The sequence below is a fragment of the Opisthocomus hoazin genome, chromosome 23 (genome assembly GCF_030867145.1).
Source record: "Opisthocomus hoazin isolate bOpiHoa1 chromosome 23, bOpiHoa1.hap1, whole genome shotgun sequence".
In the NCBI taxonomy this organism is placed as follows: Eukaryota; Metazoa; Chordata; class Aves; order Opisthocomiformes; family Opisthocomidae; genus Opisthocomus; species Opisthocomus hoazin.
The window spans coordinates 11,556,454-11,576,369 of NC_134436.1; the positions used below are offsets into that span (position 1 = coordinate 11,556,454).

At 46.0% G+C, this 19,916-nt stretch overlaps 3 protein-coding genes and 1 long non-coding RNA gene across 5 annotated transcripts in view; 1 reads left to right on the top strand and 3 right to left on the bottom strand.

Moving 5' to 3' along the window:
• Window positions 1-2,459: 2,459 nt before the first annotated feature.
• PTTG1 (PTTG1 regulator of sister chromatid separation, securin) lies at window positions 2,460-8,347 on the bottom strand. 2 transcript variants are annotated; one of them, XM_075441962.1, is made up of 6 exons: window positions 8,214-8,347; window positions 6,110-6,212; window positions 5,624-5,802; window positions 4,626-4,719; window positions 3,612-3,761; window positions 2,460-2,603 (listed from the first exon to the last, which is right to left on the bottom strand). In XM_075441962.1, exons 2-6 carry the CDS (start codon window positions 6,189-6,191, stop codon window positions 2,524-2,526), a joined length of 585 nt encoding a protein of 194 aa, XP_075298077.1. In that variant the 5' UTR covers window positions 6,192-6,212; window positions 8,214-8,347; the 3' UTR covers window positions 2,460-2,523. The 2 variants fall into 2 exon arrangements, with proteins under 2 accessions (XP_075298077.1, XP_075298076.1); XM_075441961.1 differs by lacking the exon at window positions 8,214-8,347 and adding an exon at window positions 7,574-7,874.
• Window positions 8,348-8,355: 8 nt separating this feature from the next.
• SLU7 (spliceosome associated SLU7) lies at window positions 8,356-19,638 on the top strand. Its single transcript, XM_075441957.1, has 15 exons — window positions 8,356-8,519; window positions 9,196-9,349; window positions 9,652-9,732; window positions 10,322-10,486; window positions 11,658-11,723; window positions 13,273-13,320; window positions 13,808-13,939; window positions 14,219-14,316; window positions 15,681-15,748; window positions 15,954-16,093; window positions 16,976-17,137; window positions 17,578-17,682; window positions 17,875-17,949; window positions 18,198-18,302; window positions 19,217-19,638. Exons 1-15 carry the CDS (start codon window positions 8,356-8,358, stop codon window positions 19,394-19,396), a joined length of 1,743 nt encoding a protein of 580 aa, XP_075298072.1. The 3' UTR covers window positions 19,397-19,638.
• LOC142363997 (uncharacterized) lies at window positions 11,711-17,608 on the bottom strand. The gene is made up of 3 exons (XR_012766078.1): window positions 17,491-17,608; window positions 15,400-15,613; window positions 11,711-12,635 (listed from the first exon to the last, which is right to left on the bottom strand). It is a non-coding gene; the product is annotated as an uncharacterized LOC142363997 (long non-coding RNA).
• The window catches only part of FABP6 (fatty acid binding protein 6), a 75,687-nt gene continuing 74,676 nt past the window's right edge, over window positions 18,906-19,916 (bottom strand). Inside the window, exon 13 of the mRNA XM_075441967.1 lies at window positions 18,906-18,978. The gene's annotated coding sequence lies outside the window, so the exon portion shown is untranslated. The remainder of the gene's footprint in view (window positions 18,979-19,916) is intronic.

The following is a 19,916-nucleotide window of genomic DNA, read 5'->3' on the forward strand; positions in this document are numbered from 1 at the left end:
CTTTAAACACTAAATACTAATTAGCTGTAGTGGTTGTACAAAGAAAATTGATTTTTGCATGGTGTTGCTGAATACAGATTTATATCCTGTACACAAGATTCCTAGCAACACTCCTGCTTTGGCTCAGAGATGGGCTACATGATGAAACATACCTTTTTGATCTCAACTATTTACAGAAAATCTTGAAAACCTTGCTTGCTTTTTACTCAGACCTAACTTTGGCACATGTTGCTTGTCAGCAGCTGTAAGAGACAGTATTTGCAGAAAGTCAGATGAGACACTCAAAGTATCCTACAGAAGCTGTTCCTCTGCACTCCAAACACCCTTTCACAATTTTGAAGAAAAAAGATTTGGGGTGGGTGAAGGAAAGGACACAAAACCTACGGCTAATTCTTTTTCCCTAGACTTTGAGAGGATTTACTAATTTAAGCAAGATAAGATTACACCGGTGTGAACTATTTATCCCAGGACTATGCTGCAGCAGCGTTCATTCTCACCCAGACAGGCCAGCAACATTCCCAGGCCTTTGACCCACACTCTGCTCTCTGCACACCCACTCCGCTGTCCCCACGAGTAACAAGCTTTTGGGCTTCAAGATGAAAGTCTGTCTGTACCGAGGGGCCTGCCTGAATCACTGCATTATCACCTGTACAGACCTTACACAAACACTCGTCTGTTTTGGTACGAAATCCTAAAACCAGCAAGCATGTTTCAAGTGTTTTGACATGCATGCATGTATCCACACATGTGGACATGGCACACAAACCTTATTCTGGAGATTCAAGTAATAGATCTAGGTGCTTGATCACGGGGAATGCTTTAAATCAACCGAAAAGAACAGTTTCTACCACGATAAACGTCCATAACACATGCAAAGCACCAGCCTCTCTCCGGATGAGATGTCTGCTTGTACACACAGGCAGTTACAGCTTGCCTTGACGCTGGTTCAGTGTGGGATCTCCTGGCACGTTGGTCTCTGGTGGCTGCTCTCACCCGCGTGGCGCATGCCCAGGAGCCACACGATGGCACTGCGAAACCAGCTCCAGCGCCGGAGGGACCGGCGCGCTTCCGTAGAACCGGGCTCGGACTGCCTTCTGCGGATGAGCTGGTAAGGACAGAAGTCAAAGCAAGATGCATTTTGTTAATTTTATAGTTGCTGGACTATACCCACCACACTTTGATCTCAGCTGAGACGGCCAAGTTATTTCAGAGTCAGAAGTTATTAAATGCAATTAAGGATCAGCCAAAACCTGAAATCTCTATACAGAATTTCCTTAATCAAATATTTTCCTGTTTAGTTTGATATTCCTCTGAATTCTTTGAAGTTTCAAACCAAAGACAAGGAACTGGAGATAAAGTAAAGACCAACTACTGTATGATTCCTTACAGCTTAACACGTTGGCTGATACCCAAGTCTGAGGAACAAACAGAAGCAATGTCTGTTTTCACTTCATCAGGTGCCTGATAATTCAGAAACAGCAACAGCAGATCTCTAGTCCTAACAGACTGAAGGTCAGAATCTGCAACAGGACAATTCCCAAAAGGCCCATCTACCTCCTAACGAGTAAAAAGCATTAAGGAAATGAAACATGTCTTGAGGAAACATCCAGAACAGGGAAATGGTGAAAATGGGTATTCTCTGCTCTGCCCATTACCCTTTTCAAGACTAAAAGGAGCCTTCATCACTTCCGTCATCACAGGAGGGCCAACACGTTCCCTTCAGCCCCTGTGAACCAGACAACTATTGGGAGACAGAGGGGCTCCTTTGCCACCTGCATTTTCAGGTCACCCAGAAGCAACGGCACGAAAGCAGCGTGGTGGCACATTCACACCTCACCTCCGCTTGCGGTCAGGCTGCAGTCATGGCACGCCTCCAAGAAGCAGAGCTGTGGGACGCAGCACTGACCCACACCAATTCACCCTGTTCCTTAGCCAGGGCATTTTCTTCTTCCACTGACTGGGCTTGGGCGACGAAGAACTGCACTGCAGCCACCACAATGCAGGAGAAGACTACTGAACCTGGGGGCTTGTAATTCGAAGGACAGGGTTCCACCAGCCTTTCCTCAGAGCACAGACAGTACCCAGCAGCGAGAGCCACATCATGCTGTGACAATTAAAAGAAGCAGTCTACAGCTGCGTAAGAATCCTACCTACACCATCTTAGACAACCACTGTGAGGAGCAAATTAGTTCAAACAAGGGAAAAGGTATACAAACAAGTTTTAAACCCTTGCATGTTCAACAGATCAAGGATGAAGCAAAGAGTGAGGCAGACAGGCCTCAACCTCTCACGGCCACTCCAGCAGGTACTGACTCCTGGATACAGTTCACAACAGTGAGTTGCAGTCTTGCTTAGAAGCTTATCCAGGGTCTCCTTTAATTGCTTGTCAGATAGCACTGTTTTACTACCTGCATCTTGGGTCTATGGAAGAAGACAGGTCCAGTATTATACAGGTTAGATTAGCCTTTATTAAAATACAGAACTACACGAAATTTGAACTCAATAGAAGCATTAGAATACATATTAAATGTCACAATTTGGAGGTGGCATGTCAATGATCTCATCCAGGGTAGAAAGAAAGTCAGCAGTTGATTGTAGCAAGTCTGAAAGTTAGAAAAAGAGCAGATCAGTTTCTAATGAAACTCAGAATTCATACTCTCTAACATAAGCTAGCTCCCAGAGGATTAGCACAAACCTCAAATGACTATGTAACAGAACAAGTTCTTTCCTTGGAAAAAAGGGGTATTGTTTGTGTTTAAGTAGCATTTTTTTAATCAATTAGTGCGTGACCGGAATCATGTTAACGTTTAAGCTAAGCTCAGAGACACAATATCTCGGGCATCTACACTATCCATTTAATCAAAGGCAAATTCTGCTTCTTGAAGGAACAACAGAAAGCTGGCAAAAGAAAGTATCCTGAAGTCGACCTTAAGTGATGTGTGACCACACATGGGTAAAAGGAGTTAGGGTACTTCATGCAGAAGAACGCCAAAAACCACTAGAGATCCCTGAAAATGAGGAAGACACATCCAGAGGGGTTTGAAAAGGAGCCAAGAAGAATGGCGCCATGTAGTTGCACATCTTTTGTAGATCAGAAGATGTATTAGATAGGTAGAATATGCATGAATTTAATGTATAAATGTAACGAAGAGGCTGGCCTTGAGTGTGCTTGATTTGTGGAAAGTCCACCAGGCACCCACATCTGAATAAAACGATCTCTCTCCTGAGTGTGTGAGAATTGGCTTACTGCACACCAACCGGGTAAAAGAACCCACTTCTCAGACAACAACTAAGGGAAATAGTACTTGACTGCATCAGCCAATTCCATCTAAGCAGCCAGTCAGCAATGCGCTGCAAGAGACTGCTCAGCAGCATCACTGAGACCACTGCCTGTACGAGTAGGGTTGACCAGCTAAATTCTGCTTGACTACACGCCACAGCTGTTTGATGCTAGCATGCTGTTCAGGGAGTTAGGGCAGCAGCAGTTCACTACTGCAGCCAGCTAGCTTCCCCCCCAAACCACTGACGAGCACTGTAAATACTGAAACTTACGCTGTAAATATTGAAACTTATGCTGTAAATATTGAAACTCACACAAAGTTTCCACTTACTGGACTCCCACGAAATCTCTTCGATCTTCGTAGGTGAAGGAACCATGTTCACGTATCTGTCATACGTCCTTTCAAACACCATGAGGGGAACCCCACGCAGGCTGACATTGCTTACTTTGTGCTCTTCAGGAAGATCAAAACTCTCAAAGTCTGTTTGAGAAAGACAGACTGTAGTTCAGTAACAGTGTACAGCAGCAGCAGCCTGGGAAGCTGCAGATTCTCCTAGATGAAATGAAGCAGGAGCAGGTCCAGAACAACAATCAAACATACTCTCTTATGGGGTATTTGTAGTTACACCTCAGTTGTCCATAAAACCCCCCACACTAGCAGTTGCCAAAAGACTAGACTGCATAACATAACTGCTAATGTAGAGCAGGAACTTTTAGTAACTTCTCTCCAGTCACTGTAAGTGAACTTCACACTGTGAGTCAACTTCAAGGACAGCATCTACGTCACCAGCACTGAAGCAGTCCTGGGTACAGTAGTCTTTGCACACTCACTTCTACATGAACTGGATGGTTCAAGGACAGGCTTTTAAGGATTGAGATAGAATATCTGCAGTGGGCTATGCTAAGAACAGCTTTAGAACTTTCATGCTCAACTACTATATCCAACAGCAGTAGCAATCTCTTCAGTCACAAGTTATCATCTTGGCATACACTCCTATGGGAAATCTGCTCTTCTCTACTGCTGAAGTATTCCTTTAAATACTGGTCTGCTAGTTGCCATTTAACGAATTAAGAGGCTATAACTTGGTTATTTGGAACTAGTTTCCTGTCACCATAACAATGGACTCAGACTACTGAGGATCTAGAGCACAGCTATTGCAGTTAGAAATACTTAGGCAAGAACAAGATGGTATTTCAGAAGTAGCAAGCACCCTTAGGTTTAAGGACAGACTAGAGAAATGCAGTGCTACCTTGTTTGCCACGATAGCTTGGCCAAAGTCTTACAACAGTGTCACTCATGGAAGCCATGATCGTTCATTTTAGTAATTACACCAATAGTTCTTACCTCGAGGATCAAAGGGAAACATATTTTCTATTTCTGGCCAGTCTTCTTCAGCCACTGCATCGCAGCTTTCTAATTCAGCAGTCTTTTCAGTAATCTTATAAAGAGAAAGTCCCATTACCCAAGCTGCTGTAGCTCCCCATTGTAGTGGCTCTCCTGTGCAGGACAAGAAGGCCTGCCGTACCGCCCTCAGCTGTGCCTCAGTTCCAACACCTCCAACACAAACCAGCTGGAGATGGGCAAACGCTCCAGCTGAGCTCCTGTCATGCAGTACTATGTACAGTGGCAACAGATCACTGCACTAGAACACTTCAGCTCCTCATATTAAACTCCTGACACTTAGCACATGAACAACACATTAACAGACTACTTTCTCCAGAGCCACTTTGCCATCAGATACCCCCTAAGCTGTGGTACTCCTTGTGCCTACGCAGGTGCACCGATTTTGGCTAGGATGGAGTTATTTTTCTTCCTAGTAGCTCACATGCCTCTGTGTTTTGCATTCACAATGAAAACAGCGTTGATAGCACACAGATGGTGTAGCTGTTGCTGAGCAGTGCTTACACAGCATCAAGGCCTTTTCTGCAACTCATGAGCCCACCAGCAAGCAGGCTGGAGGTGCACAAGGAGCTGGGAGGGGGGACAGCCAGGGCAGCTGACCAAATGGATGTCCCACACCACGCAGCTTCATGCTCAGCAACACAGACTGGTGGGGAAGTTTGCCAGGCTGCCACTGCTCAGGGACTGGCAAGGCATCGGTCAGCTGGTGGTGAAAAGTCAGGTCTGTTTTCCTTTGAGATTTTTAATTATTAAGTTGTCTTAATCTCAACCCATGAGTTGTCCCACTTTTACCCTTCAAATTCTCTCCCCCACCCCGCTGAGAGGGGAGTGAGCAAGCAGGTGTGTGGTGCTGAGCTCCTGCCAGGCCTAAGCCACAACAGCAGGCAAAGTATGCATCCCCCCCCCTGCCCCCGACACCCATAGAAGTCTGTTGTACTCACTTTGTTTGCAGTGCAAGGCTGACTTTTCTGTCCTATCTTTTCCATCTTGCTCGTGACTCCTTTAGTTCTGTTCACATTTCCGAGAGCCTTTCTGACAGAGAGACACGTGGCTGGAGATGAACTGACTGTTTTCTTAGGAAGCGGAGTGTTAACTTGTGTTCTTTCAGATAACACTTTTGCTGGGGAGCGTGGGGAAGAAAAAAAGCAAACTTTGGCACCACATCAACCCCAAGGCTCGTTTCAGTAAGTGCATGCGCTGGAAAACTAGCTGTCAAAAATCACTGCTCACCATTTATAACTCAGGAGCATAAGCCCCCTCTGACAAAAGCACAGAGTTATTGTCACAGTAACTGATGAGCTTAGCAGAAATGCTTAGATAAGCAGATATGAGAATAGAAAACTATTACTGCTCAAAATAGTGACCAATAACAGATGCTTTATGCACTTCCCATGATCCCCTGCGGGCTTGGGGCAGAGTATACGCACAAGATCCAGACGGGAGTCTGAGCCGAGCCTTAGGAGCACCAACTTCACCATTCTCCTTATCGATAAAGATCAGCGTTGACATCTTCAGGTTGATGACAGCACTCTGGAAAGCCCACACAGGAAAAAAAGAGGAAATGATTCTCGCCATTTCTCCCACCCCAGCACACTTTCTAAACAAGTCACTTCAAAGGGTGAGACGCGCTGGTCCCTGGAGGAAGGGGAGCAAAGCCCCACTCCACACCACCTGACAGCAGCATTAGTAGGCTCACAGCCCCGAAGGGGCCTGGGGAAGGCAGTGAGGTCTCGCCAGCAACCCCACACAGACAGGGCCCACATCTGTGGCTTGCTCCATCCCCTCCCTGCAGCATTTCACCACTTCCTCAGTACAATAAAAGCGAGACCTGGACAGGCTGGGGAGTTGGGCACAGAGGAACCTGATGAAGTTCAACAAAGGCAAATGCAAGGTCTTGCACCTGGGGACGAACAACCCCAGGCACCAGGACAGGCTGGGGCTGAGCTGCTGGAGAGCAGCTCTGCGGAGAGGGACCTGGGTGTGCTCGTGGACGACAGAGTGACCATGAGCCAGCAGTGTGCCCTGGGTGCCAAGAAGGCCAATGGCATCCTGGGGTGCATTAGGAGGAGTGTGGGCAGCAGGGCGAGGGAGGTTCTCCTCCCCCTCTGCTCTGCCCTGGTGAGGCTCCATCTGCAGTGCTGTGTCCAGTGCTGGGCTCCCCAGTTCAAGAAAGATGAGGAGCTACTGGAGAGAGTCCAGAGGAGGGCTACGAGGATGAGGAGGGGACTGGAGCATCTCTCCTACGAGGAAAGGCTGAGGGGGGACCTTATAAATGCCTATCAGTATCTGCAGGGTGGGTGTCAGGAGGACGGGGCCAAGCTCTTTTCAGTGGTGCCCAGCGACAGGACAAGGGACAATGGGCACAAACTGAAGCAGAGGAAGCTCCAGCTGAACCCGAGGAAGAACTTCTTCCCTCTGAGGGTGACGGAGCCCTGGCCCAGGCTGCCCAGGGAGGCTGTGGAGTCTCCTTCTCTGGAGATATTCCAGCCCCGGCTGGACGTGGTGCTGTGCAGCCTGCTCTGGGTGACCCTGCTTGGGCAGGGGGTGGGACTGGGGGATCCCCAGAGGGCCCTGCCAGCCCCTGCCATGCTGGGATTCTGTGACCGTCTCCCGGCTCAGCTACCCAGGCCTTGGCTCAGCCCCAGCAGCCAAAGCCACGCCAGTCACCCCGCCAGCCGAGACGACCCTTCACCAGCAGCAGGCCCCGCCGGCGCCCACCCGCTGCAGACAGACCCCCCCGCTTTCCGGAGGGACGACAGGCTGGCGAACCTCCCCCCCCACCCCCCGCTCTACCAGGAGCGACCGGGCAGCTCCCTCCGGCCAGGCCCCGGCTTTAGCCCGGGAACACCCGCCGCCCTCCCGGCCAGCCGCGCTCACCGCCGCGGGCTCACCTCCGGAACGGCCTGCAGTAGCACCGGATGGGGGGCTCGGACCCGCTCCGGCCTCGCCAGGGACAGGCAAGGGGTCCCGCCCGCCGACACAGCGCCTCAGAGAGCAGGGCCAGGCAGCCTCCCGCCGGCAGCCTTTAAACCTTCTCCTCATCGCCCATTGGCTGCTTCAACCCACGCTCGGCAGCCGACTGGTTCCGCGCCGCCTCGCCCGCGGCTCCACTCACTGCGTTCCGTGGGCGGGGCCAGGCCGGCGCAGGGGTGAGCGCGCAGCCGCCCCGCAGGCCCCGGCGGGCTTTGCTATGGTGACTGCGTGGCTCCGCCCCCTCGCCCTGCGAAGGGGCGGAGCCCGAGGCGTGGCGCAGCGTGAGGCGGCGGCGCGGCCTAGCCGGTAGGCAGGGGCGGTGGCGGGGGGTGTCTGCCGGGCCCCGGGGGATCAGCCGGGCCCCAGCCCAGGCGCCGGCGGGGGGCTGCTCCCTCACAGGCGCTCTCCCGCCTCCCCTTCGGGGTCCGCGTAGGCCCAGGCCTGCGCGCTGCGCGGGGCCCGGCGCAGCAGGCCCGGCGCAGCAGGCCCGGCGCAGCAGGCCCGGCGCAGCAGGCCCGGCCCCGCGCCGTGCCGGTTTCCTTCAGCGCGGGTACTCACTTTTGTGCAGAGACGCGCGCGGGGGGTGCCCGGTACAGCGTTGCTGGCGGAACCGGGCGGCGCGAAGCCGCGCTGTCAGATGGTGTCGATCTGTAAGGCTTTCTTCCTTGTTTGTGTCCCTGCGACAGGGGGAAAGGACAAAATGGCCTCAGGGACGGTGACGAACGGCGCTCCGTCAGGGGGATCGAGCGATGTGAGCCTGGAGGAGCCCAAGAAGATGACCAGGGAGGACTGGAGGAAGAAGAAGGAATTGGAAGAGCAGAGAAAGCTAGGAAATGCACCTGCTGAGGTGGATGAAGAAGGAAAGTGAGTTTTCTTAAAGCTGTGCTTATTCTAAAGCTGCTATATCTGTTTTATCTGTTTTATCGGTTTATCTATATCTGTTTTCCTGTTGTGATTACAGAATAATCGTGAGGGCGATGCATGATTTCTGTGTGTCATTGCAGAAGTGAATAGTTGAACTTTGTGGGTTTGCTTTTAACGTTCCAGTCATGCTCAGAAAACAGATATTAAAAAAAAAAAGAATGTAGGTTCAGTGTTTTATCTGCTGCGATCTACTGACGGTGCTGCTGGAAAGCCCCATCTGTGCGGCTGCTTACAAGCGGTATTTTAAAAGTGTCCAAAACATAGTACCAGGGAACTTAGCTGCGTACCTTACCTGTTCCCTCTCTCTTGCTTCTACACGGCTCGTTGCTTCTGAGGAAAGAAAAAATTACGATTTTTGTGCTGAGTAACATTGCATCGAGTGAGGTGCTTGATTTGGAGGCAGGATTTGAGGTGAATTAGATGGCAGTGAAATCTCACTGAAAGTCTGTGTTTATCTAGTTAAATTAGTGCTTATTTTGCAATGAGCTGTAACAACTTTGTCACTTTATTGCCACTGCTAAAGCACCGAACTTTACTGTGGGAGTTACTTGTTAGGCTGAGTTGTTGTGGGTTTTTTTCCCTGTGCCATGTATTTATTGCACGACGTCTTTTACAGAGATATCAACCCTCATATTCCTCAGTACATCTCCTCAGTGCCGTGGTACATAGATCCCTCTAAAAGACCTACACTAAAGCATCAGAGACCTCAGCCAGAGAAGCAGAAACAGTATAGCTCCTCCGGAGAGTGGTATAAACGAGGAGTTCAAGAGGTATGCAAAGTATTTTTGTCATAAAATAAAGGTTCAGGTTGATTGCATGAGGATATAAGAAAAGAGACATTGACTCCCTGTAATGATGTAACCGTTGTTACGTGTTCCTGAGAGGGACAGGAGCTGGGAATTCCTGCTCAGCAGGCAAGTGGCAGCGCTGGGCAGTAATCAGAATGTGCGTTCCGGGTTTGGGTAGAGCACGCGCGGTTTAGTTGTGTCGAAAACAGGAATCGGTTATTTGGAACACCTGCGTGAATCCTGCCACAAGCTGCTTCAACACTGTCTTTTTTTTTGTTGTGCAGCATGCTGTAGCAACTAGGTATCGCAAAGGAGCTTGCGAGAACTGTGGTGCGTTGACACACAAAAAGAAAGACTGCATGGAGGTAAACTTGGCTTTTGTCAGTGTTTTAATGGCTTTGAAAACAGTGTGCATTCTAATCTTAGTGAAAAACAGCTAGCTGTAGATACAATGAAAAGTACTGGTTTTGAAAAAGCTGTTTTGAAAAATACAAGCATTGAAAGGTGGCTTCAAAATTTCTAAACAAATCATTATGCAGGAAAAATGAAGAGAAAAAATGGTACCGTTTGGGGTTTTGCTCATCAGTTCTGCTTGTGGTGAGTGCTGCAGTAATAGGTGAAAATGTTCAGCTCTTCATGTTCTTTGGTTTAACTCAGGTGCTGCTGTGGCTGTCTTTCTGTTTGACGTCAGCTAGAAGCTGTCCCCAGGAGCTGTGTTTTAATTGCTTTCTTAATTGTGGAAAAGAGAGTTAGAATTTGATGGGGTTTGGAGTCCGTTGTGCTGCTTTAGAATACAGGAATGAACTACTTGCATTTACTTACAGCTCGCAGGCTTGTAGTGCAGGATTTAACTGGCTTTAGAGGAGCTCGACTGATCCTGTTTTGAACAGGCAGTTTGAGCGAGTAACATATTTTTGTCTAATGGGCTGATCCAACCACTTTCTTCCCTTTCAGAGACCCAGGAAAGTTGGAGCAAAATACACAGGCATGAATATCGCACCAGATGAACACATGCAGCCGCAGCTGATGTTTGATTACGATGGAAAGCGAGATCGCTGGAATGGTTATAACCCAGAAGAGCACATGAAGATCGTGGAGGAATACTCCAAGGTTGATTTGGTGCGTAGGTGCTGTGGTTCACTGGGGAAGGCTCCGGTGTCTGGCGTGGCTGGGAGGAGGGACGTTTGTTCTGTGCACAGTTAATAGTAGACCTTGTCCTGTATTCGTAACAAAAAAGTGAGGTGGATTCTCTGTTTGATAGCAAACTTTGCTTAAACTGAAAATTCAGATCAGAACTGGCAACGGAGTATGGGTCTGTGCAATAAATGAAGTGTCTCTCCAGAATGCTTTTTAATAGACAAGCCTTAGAATTTATTACCCAAGATGCAGATTGAGTCGCAGGCAAGAAAGGAATTTATCGTACGGCTGTGTTAGAGCCAATAAATCTATACCTATTTTGTAACCTCATTATGTTATTTTACTTATGAATCCTTCTTGTTACCATGATGGACTATTTGCACATGTCTCTGTGCAGATCCGCACCTTGTTGTTGCCGTTAACTTTCTATCTGCATGCACCAAATCCATGTGGACACTGTTGACTTTTTAGAAGGAAAAAAAAATAGTCACCAGAACCTGCACAGACACGGTCCTGGGCAGCCTGTTGTGGGCAAGCCTGCTTTGAGCAGGGGGGGTTGTCCTTGGTGGTCTCCAGAGGTCCCTCCAGCACCAGCTGTTCCGTGGTTCTGTGATGTCAAACACACGCAAAAAATCACTACATGCTGCTTTACAATCTCACTGTAGACACTAGACTTTGGTGCTTCCTGGATGAGCCATAAGTGCTTGCAGCATCAGTCATGAAGTGCCTTAAGCACTGGAGTTCCTGACTATGTTGTGAGGACACGATAATAATACGTTTATTCTGAAACACTATTGAAATAAAATAAGGTATCTCTTTCTTAAATCAGGAAGCATGTAGTGACAATGTAGCTTCATAAGCTCTAATAAACTGTTTTATTTAACAGTGTAATATGAAATAGTAAAGTGATTAGTGTATATATAGCTTCCTTTCCTTGAAGCTCAAAAAACGATTTGGTAAAGCATAGGAGTAGAGAAGCGAAGCTCTCGGCTGCTGATTTTTTACAAGCACCCAGAGAATTGAAACCTCATTTTTGTGTAATAAGGAATACGTTTTAAATGACAGCAGTCACAAGAGATGCTTATGGTAAGCATTACTACACACTTGCTATTAAAAAGAAATACTAAACCAAATGCATTTTCATGATCCGCAGGCCAAACGTACCCTGAAAGCCCAGAAACTTCAGGAAGAGTTAGCGTCAGGAAAACTGGAGCAAGTGGTAAGTAAACTAAACCCTAATTTGTGTTTGTTTAGGCTGAACAAAAATGCAACAGGTCACTTCTGCTCCCTGATGCTTTCATTCTGTGTACAGGGTCTGCTGTTGGTTTTTATGCCCTTCAGTAGTTTAAAGACTTGCCTACCACCAGCGTATTCTGTGTCATATTCAAGAATTCGAAGCATCTTCTGTCAAATGAGAGTGACTTTGTCCCTTATAGGCAAAAATTCTGTGTGATTACTATTGTTGCTAAAACTAATGACATGGATTTTTCGGCCAAAAAAACTTTGTTTCCATGTAGTCGTTTTGCTTACGTAGCGAAATGCATTTTTTTGTGTTTAAAGATTGTTATGTCTGACTGATGTTGAGGTAATGACTGTTACCTGACTGTGGATTGTTTCAGTCATGCTTCGTATAAATTGGCGTAGGAAGGTATTTGTCTTAGAACCCAACTTGTTTCTTCTCCAGTGGTTGCTGTCACTATTTGCAGTGCCGCTGGCTGTTTGAAGGCTGAGCTTGTGCGTTTCCCTCTGGCTTACGGCGCTGCAGAGCTTGCATCTTCCACATCTTCTACAAGCTCCGCTTACAAAATTCTAATTTTAAAAGGCATTTCTGAGAATATTCTAGGGATATAAAAGTAGAGACTGCTGCTGGTCAAGGAGCAGTTTTCTTTACTCAGTGTGGTAAGACAGAAAACCCCGAGCAGAAGACTGCATGCACTGGGGCCTGCGTTTTCCAGAGATTGCCACCTCGCGTTCTGTCACCAGGCGGCAGAGTGACCTCGGCCTCCAGCCCAGCACAGACTACCCCGTGCTGACCTTCCCGGTGGAAAGGAGTCTCTCTCTCTCTCATGCCTTTTTTCACCACGAGGCAAACGGTGTTGGCTTCCATATGCTTATTCTGTATAAAATGGAGCTGTGAGAAGAAAAATGTGTTAGAACTGTCTCTGGTGGAGAGGACCAAGATCCACGTGCGTGGTCAGTGCTGGCCGATTTGCTGGTCAGGCTTCCAGGACTCCCAGTTGTTTCCCTCTTTACCACTGCAAGTGCTCTCAAGTTAGAGGCTAAGCAGGTTAAAAAATTAAATTCTGGCTCTGTTTCTCCAGATTAAATTATGGCTTCATGCTCAGTATTTCTGTCAGTCCTAACTACATACTTGCATACGCCTATCTTTGTAATTACTTTTTTTAAGCTTTCAGAGTTGATTATTGGTTATATTTGCATGATATGACATATCTAGTCTAAACCACTAGTGTTCAAACGCATGGCAAGCTCTAAATAACAGTCACAGTTCTAGAATTTGCCTTTCTTGCGAAGACTTGGAAATCTAGTTGGGAATACAGTGAAGAGGCCTCCAGCACACATCTGTGATAGAGATGCTCATAAGCTCTTTCCTAGAACATTGTGTAGCAGCCTTTGTGCATTTTGTGCCACAGGAAAATTGTATTTTGCATCCAGCATCGAGCTCTGCTTTGATTGCTCTCATATCCCTGCCATCTCTGCTCCCTCCACTCTCTTGTCTTCTCTGCTGATGTGCTCTTTGTTTGCTGCAGAACTCCCCAAGACACCAGTGGGGAGAAGAGGAACCAAATTCACAGACAGTAAGACGATTACCCACTGCATCACACCTCGGGCAGAACAGGGGACCTGTGGTTAGCGGGCAGGGCAGCAAGGGCAGCGTGAGGGTTTGAAGGTTGGGCTCTTGCCTGCTCTTTCGGGCAGAGGTCGTTGGATTTCACAGAGGGGGTGTTTGGTTGTGTTTTAGTTCCAGCGTGTTGTCAAATCTTAGAGATGCAAGCAAGTAACTAGCTTTTAATATGTGGTATATTTTGCCCAAGATAACTGTTTTGTTAATATCATCACAGTTACTGTGTCCATATAAGGAAGTGGAAATCCTTTAACAAGAGTATTTCTGGAAACTGTCAAATGTTAGGTTAGCGTGACAGCACACTTAAGACCAGAGGAATGATCCTGGCTTTTAACCACAGGGATCACAGAATTTTTAATGAAACCACTAAAATCAGATTCTCCTACCTATCTCTAGAGTGAAGGTCCTCTTTTATTTAGAAGTTTCCCATCTCTTCTCAGGAAAGAGATCATAACAGTGAGGATGAAGATGAAGATAAATATGCGGATGACATTGATATGCCGGGGCAGAACTTTGACTCTAAAAGACGCATCACAGTTCGAAATTTACGTATTCGGGAAGATATTGCAAAAGTGAGTAAAGAATTCTTTACAGATGTTCTTTTGTATTCATGAGAGTTAATTGCAGAAAAACATACATTCAATTATTAATGATTTTGTGTATGGGTCTTGGGGTTTGGAGGTTAAGGTCGATTCTCAGTTCTGTTCCTGCTCGTGTGATGACTGCGTCAAGGTCATCCTTTTCTACAGATACAAATTTTTAAAATGTCTAAGCTGGGGGATACAGGAGTAACTTACACTCTGTTAAAATTACAAATACCGAATATCGTTTATGCTGTTTTCTTTCCCTAGTACTTGAGGAATCTAGATCCAAACTCTGCTTATTATGATCCCAAAACAAGAGCAATGAGAGAGAACCCGTATGCCAATACAGGCAAGAATCCAGATGAGTAAGTTAAAATAGGGTCACGCTTGTGTATCCCACAAAACTGCGTTAAAAATGAGATTAGTTTTGTATTTTCTTTTATCTGTATGTGCTTTTATTAATGAATCTCTAGGCAGTTATGGATAGAAGTAGTAATAAACATGGAAATAATTGTTTTATTTAGCGGCAAGCTTTGTTGTAGTATATAAAAGTGGTATTTTAGTAATACTGGCCCTTAATCTTCAGGGATACGTGGACCACCAATTAGTGTAATGACCTGTCCAAGGATTAGACCACTCTGCTGTGTCTAGAGGTGATACCTGTAAACAGCGATGGTGTTTACGTAAAGTAGTTCAGTGAGCAAGTCTTAAACTTCATCCCTTGTTGTTGGGAGGCATTCAGCACTGGAGACTAGCATGGAGTACCTCTGGTACCTGACTAATTGCTCAGATTAGGAGCAAGAGCTCCTCGTAGGTTAATGGAGCCTGCATAGAAAAGGTCTGAAAGCTTTGTTGTTGTCTAGACAGACAACTTAAAGAATGCCATAGGCTGGCTTTTGGCTGCACGTAAGGCGGTCTCGCTTAAAACCCGAGTCAAGCGCTCGAGCTGTGACCCTGCCTCGACCTCTGTAGTCCTGTGGACTTGCAGGGAGTAGCAGCGTTTGTTCAGAGTACAGCAATTGGATTAGCTCGCTGCCTGAAATAGAATGGCGGTGGCTAAATGCTAGCACATAATGCTCTTTCCACCTCTCCTTGCCCCCAGCTAGAATAATGCCAGTCAGTTCTCTTTTCTTTAGATGCAGATGCTTTCACTTCTCTCTAGAGTCACAGTTTGGCCTTTGTTGAATCTGTGTTTCTGCCACAGCTTTGCAGACTTAAGTTTTTCAGAGTGGCTTTGGGGAGACGAAAAGAGTGCGAAATTGGATTGTTAACGTTAGTTGGTTTTCAGCCTGTGTTTCCTGTACTCGCTGTGAATCTCTTCAGGGGTGTGCCAAAGGTAACTGAGAGCAGTAAAGCTATCACCAGGCTTTAACTCCGTAAAATATGCTGGGTCTGGGCAGGAGGAGAGATTCACAAATCAAACGGCATAAGCTGAGAACATCACCTACCGTGCCCACGTATTTATGGCGCAGTTAGATCCAGGTTTGACTCGCGGCGCTTGGTGTCCCAGGCAGGGCGCTGGGCCTGTGTCACGTTTCCGTGTAAGCGCAGGCGTCAAGGATTCTGAGTTGCTCCCTACTGCTGCTGTCGGATGCTCCTTCCTCTCCCTCCATTGTTAACCCTCGGGGCACAGAGGGGAGTTTTTGCTTTGCTGTTGCTGTTCTGTGATGGTGTTGAAAAGGAAATCGCGTTACTCGAATGCTAAGAGTCGCCTTGTTCTTTTCTGCAGAGTTGGTTATGCAGGTGACAACTTTGTTCGCTACACCGGAGACACCATTTCAATGGCACAGACTCAGTGTAAGTGGGTTTTGGTTTGAGGTTTTCTTCTAGGGAAATGGACTTAAAGGACTTAAGATTTAACAATGCTTCTTTCTTGCAAAAGAGAAATAAATCTTTTTTAGATTGAGGCTTTCTTTCAAGTTACTACAGAATTAAAGATTGCAATTTGAATGCATATCTCAGTTTTAGAATAAATATTGAATGAAACCTCTTGTGTATGCAGTGTTTGCTTGGGAGGCTTATGACAAAGGCTCTGAAGTTCATCTTCAAGCAGACCCTACAAAATTAGAACTGCTTTATAAGTCCTTCAAAGTGAAAAAAGAAGATTTCAAGGCACAGCAGAAAGAAAGCATCCTGGAGAAGGTAACAGACATCTGGTTTGAGTTTGAAATCTGGATCTTGGGGAACAAATAAGATTGCTAATGCTATGTCAAAATGCATTAGCTGTTCTCAGCAGCTTAGATTTATAGAAATATTTTTATATTTATACACACTATCTCATCAGCTGGATTCATTGCATTATTTAATATAGGAATCTGAAGATCTGCTGGTATTTATTTGGATTATTGGGAGCTCTTCCCTTAACTGTCAGAATTTCTCCAGGGAAAAATCTGACAGCAGTAGGTAGGAGGAGTAGGAATTTAGAGATTTTTTTTTTTCTTTTAGTAATACAAGTGGCTGAAAAAAACATTTCACTGTTTAAAAGTGGTATCTTTTGTAAAATAGCCAAGTAACTTTCTCCCAAAATTACGTTTTAGATTTTTGTTTTCTCTTCAATGTGAAAAACAGACTTGAGTTTTGGGTGCCGTCTTCTAGATAAATATTTATTTTATATTTTGCTACTGGTTTCTTGGACAACTGAAAAGCAACTACATAATCCATTTAGATTCTAACCTTGTCAGCATTTGAGTTTGGAGGGGGACAGGAAGTACTGCTCTGGCTATACCAGAGCCTTTTGGTTTTGTCTGAAAAGTTTTCCTGCTTGGAGTGAGGAATATCAGTGTTGTAATCCTCCAGGCGTAAAAAAAAAATAGAAAAAGAAATTAAAACCAAAGAACATCACAGTGGCCATAGGAGAAAATGTATTTCTTTCTTAACTATTCACGAAAGATTAAACTGTCTCCACCCGCATCGTCTGTGTCCTCTTCAGAACGTGCTGAAGGCGACGTTTTGAAATGTGTGCTTAACCGTAAAAGGTGAGGTTTCTCCCCAAGCTATCATATGTCATTTCTATTTGCATTTTAGTATGGAGGACAAGAACATCTGGATGCCCCACCACCTGAACTGCTGTTAGCTCAGACAGAAGATTACGTGGAGTACTCTAGGCACGGAACGGTCATCAAAGGACAAGAGAAAGCTATTGCGTGCTCTAAGTACGAAGAGGATGTAAAGATCAACAACCATACAGTAAGCCCTAGCTTATGTAAAGATTATTAAAAAATGAGATTCCTTCCCGTTGGAAGGCAGTGAGGTATGGTAGGATACAGAACAATATAATTAATACGTCAATACATTTCTCCTGTCTCAAACGTGACACTCTCCCTTTTCCGCTAAGGAGGCATTTCAGTGTGAATCTGAGGAGCTGCGATGCAATCTGAACCTGAGGGGGAAGTTGCTGTATTTCTCTTTGACCTTGAATATGGGTTGACCACCTCCTGTTGCTTTTCTCTTTTTTGGAACTGTACCCATAAGGCTAATGCGAGAGTGCAAAAGTATTTCTCGTAACTTTGCTCTCTGGGTTGTTTGATCAATTTACTTACCTGGATATAACCTCAGGAATAAACTGCGCCGTGTCTGGTACAGGAGTGTCGTCGTGGAGGTCACTGCTGCGGTGTCTTCTCTTGCAGTGCATTTGGGGCTCATACTGGAAAGAAGGCAAGTGGGGTTACAAGTGCTGCCACTCGTTTGTCAAGTACTCATACTGTACGGGAGAAGCTGGGAAAGAAATTGCTGTAAGTATTGTCTTATTTAGTCACTTGGAGAGAGCTAAAAAGCGTTCATCTTCCCACCTAAGTTTTAGACTGTTTCGCCTTTTTTTTTGGTGCGGGTTTTTTGTTTGCGGTTTTTGTGGTTGGGTTTTTTTTGTCCTTTCCCTTTCAGATGTGCTTAGTAACCAGGTGTCCTTCCTCTTGTCTGTTGCACAGAATACTGAAGCAAGCTTACTGGAAGATCAACCCAGGGAGGAAGAACACGCGACAAAACCCAAAACGCTGATGGAGGTAGGTCGTTTCCCTTTCTCAGGAAGGCAGATATTTTTCCTCAGCATTTTAAGGTATGGCAAGATATGTATAACCACAAAATGATGCAATTCATCTGAAAATTATTAGACTGCATTATTAGGTCATTAACATCTCTGTTGAAAACTGGGCTCTCCAATAGCATTAACAGGCGCTGGGGATTTAATGGCTTGAGCATTACTCATGTTTGCAAGCTGAATCTTAACAGCAGCTGGTTTTCCACCTTTCAGATCCACCAAGAGAAACAGAAAGAGAAGAAAAAGAAGAAGCACAAGAAGAGCTCAAATTCAGATAGTGAGGGTGAAGAGAAAAAGAAGCAAGAAAAACTTAAAAAGGTGCACTATACTCTTCAGTGGTTTTGTGTCAGAAAGAACTTGAAATATATTCTACAACAATGTCAGGTCTATGAAGCCTGTAATGCAGTTCTTGTGCTGCTCTGTGGGATGTTCTTTGATGGTAATTTTGTGCTAAAGGAAATTTAAAATGCTGTTAGATGTTCTCAAGTACATTCCCTAATTCTCAGGGAAACATGCAATAAATATTTAGTTTTGGAAGACTTAGTTTAGAAGATTTAGAACACTTCTAGGCACCTATTATAGCTGTAGATCTATGAAAGACACTGCAGAACACAATGCTTTAGGTGTCAAAGAAAGATGGAGAGATCGAAGGCGCTGTCAAAGCTCAGCTGAGCACCGTGTGCCCCAGACGCAGGCCCAGTCTCGCAGCTGGTGCAATAAATCGCGGCACCAAGCTGTCCGCTGGCTGCTGCTGGGCAGCCCTTCCACGGCGCAGCAGCCTGCCTCTGGATATTCACAGTGTGAAACCAATGTATTTCAAAGAGCATTTGAAAAAACAAATGCACTCCGACTGGAGGGGAGAAAAACCGAAAACAACCCCAACAAACAGACCCAAACCCCTAGGATCACGTGCTTGCTTACCTGCTTTTGCACTTGCTTGGATGGTGATTACATTTTAGGTAAAATCAAGATGTTTCTTGCTCGATGTTGGCAGCTGAAAGAGATCAGAGTATCGTGTTTGCAAAATACCATTTTACCATCATTTTATGTTGAACACTAAAACATGAGGATTAAATGAAGTGTGCTTAGGGGGGCCGGACAGATGTGCATTGCTTATCCCACCCTTCTGCCTGCTGCGTGTTCGTTCTACTAGAATCTCATATGAACTTTCCGTGGGTTTTTTTTGCTTGACTTTCATTGTGGCTTTTTTTTTTTCTTTGCTTTCATTTCAGGCACTAAATGCAGAAGAGGCTCGTCTTCTCCACGTTAAAGAAACCATGCAGTTAGATGAGAGGAAGAGACCGTACAACAGCGTATACGAAACCAGGGAGCCAACGGAAGAGGAGATGGAAGCCTATCGAATGAAGCGCCAGAGACCTGACGATCCCATGGCCTCTTTTCTTGGACAGTAGTCAGGGTGAAAACCATTCCAACACCAAGACTTCTTTCGTACTCGTTTATGTCTACTCTGTAGACACTTGCTTACCTTCCACGTGTCTAATAAGTGCCAGAAATGGCAGAGGCCTTTTTTTGCACCAAAGAAGTTGGTGAAAACTTCTTTCAGCAGACATAAGCAGTCCGGTACTTACCGTAGTTTTATGTGTTTATGTATACATACACACATATATAAAATTATATGTATATATAAAATACATACACCTGCTCTGTAAATTCTTCATTGGAAGATGTTCTGGTTTGGCTGTGGCCAGCAACAAAAGCGCCACGCGGCCACCGCTCCCCCCGCCGGGGTGCAGAGGAGAACGGAAAGAACCAGGCAGAAACTGGTGGGTCGGGGTAAGGGCAGTTTAACAGAACAGCAGACAGAGGGGACAGGAACGACAACGATACAGATAAGGAGAAACCACAACACAAACCACACAACCCACAGAGCCGCCCTCCACGACCGCCGCCGCGCGCTCCCGAGCCGCAAGT

Bases quoted from the DNA above. Each gene is read 5' to 3' on its own strand.
- PTTG1 (XM_075441962.1), bottom strand. From the start codon at position 6,191: ATGTCAACGCTGATCTTTATCGATAAGGAGAATGGTGAAGTTGGTGCT. The intron at 5,803-6,109 runs GTGCGTATACTC...CACGCTCCCCAG, and splicing joins CAGACTCCCGTCTGGATCTT to CAAAAGTGTTATCTGAAAGA. The intron at 2,604-3,611 runs GTAAGTGGAAAC...TCTAACTTTCAG, and splicing joins AGAGATTTCGTGGGAGTCCA to ACTTGCTACAATCAACTGCT.
- SLU7 (XM_075441957.1), top strand. From the start codon at position 8,356: ATGGCCTCAGGGACGGTGACGAACGGCGCTCCGTCAGGGGGATCGAGC. The intron at 9,350-9,651 runs GTATGCAAAGTA...TTTGTTGTGCAG, and splicing joins ATAAACGAGGAGTTCAAGAG to CATGCTGTAGCAACTAGGTA. The intron at 17,950-18,197 runs GTAGGTCGTTTC...TCCACCTTTCAG, and splicing joins AACCCAAAACGCTGATGGAG to ATCCACCAAGAGAAACAGAA.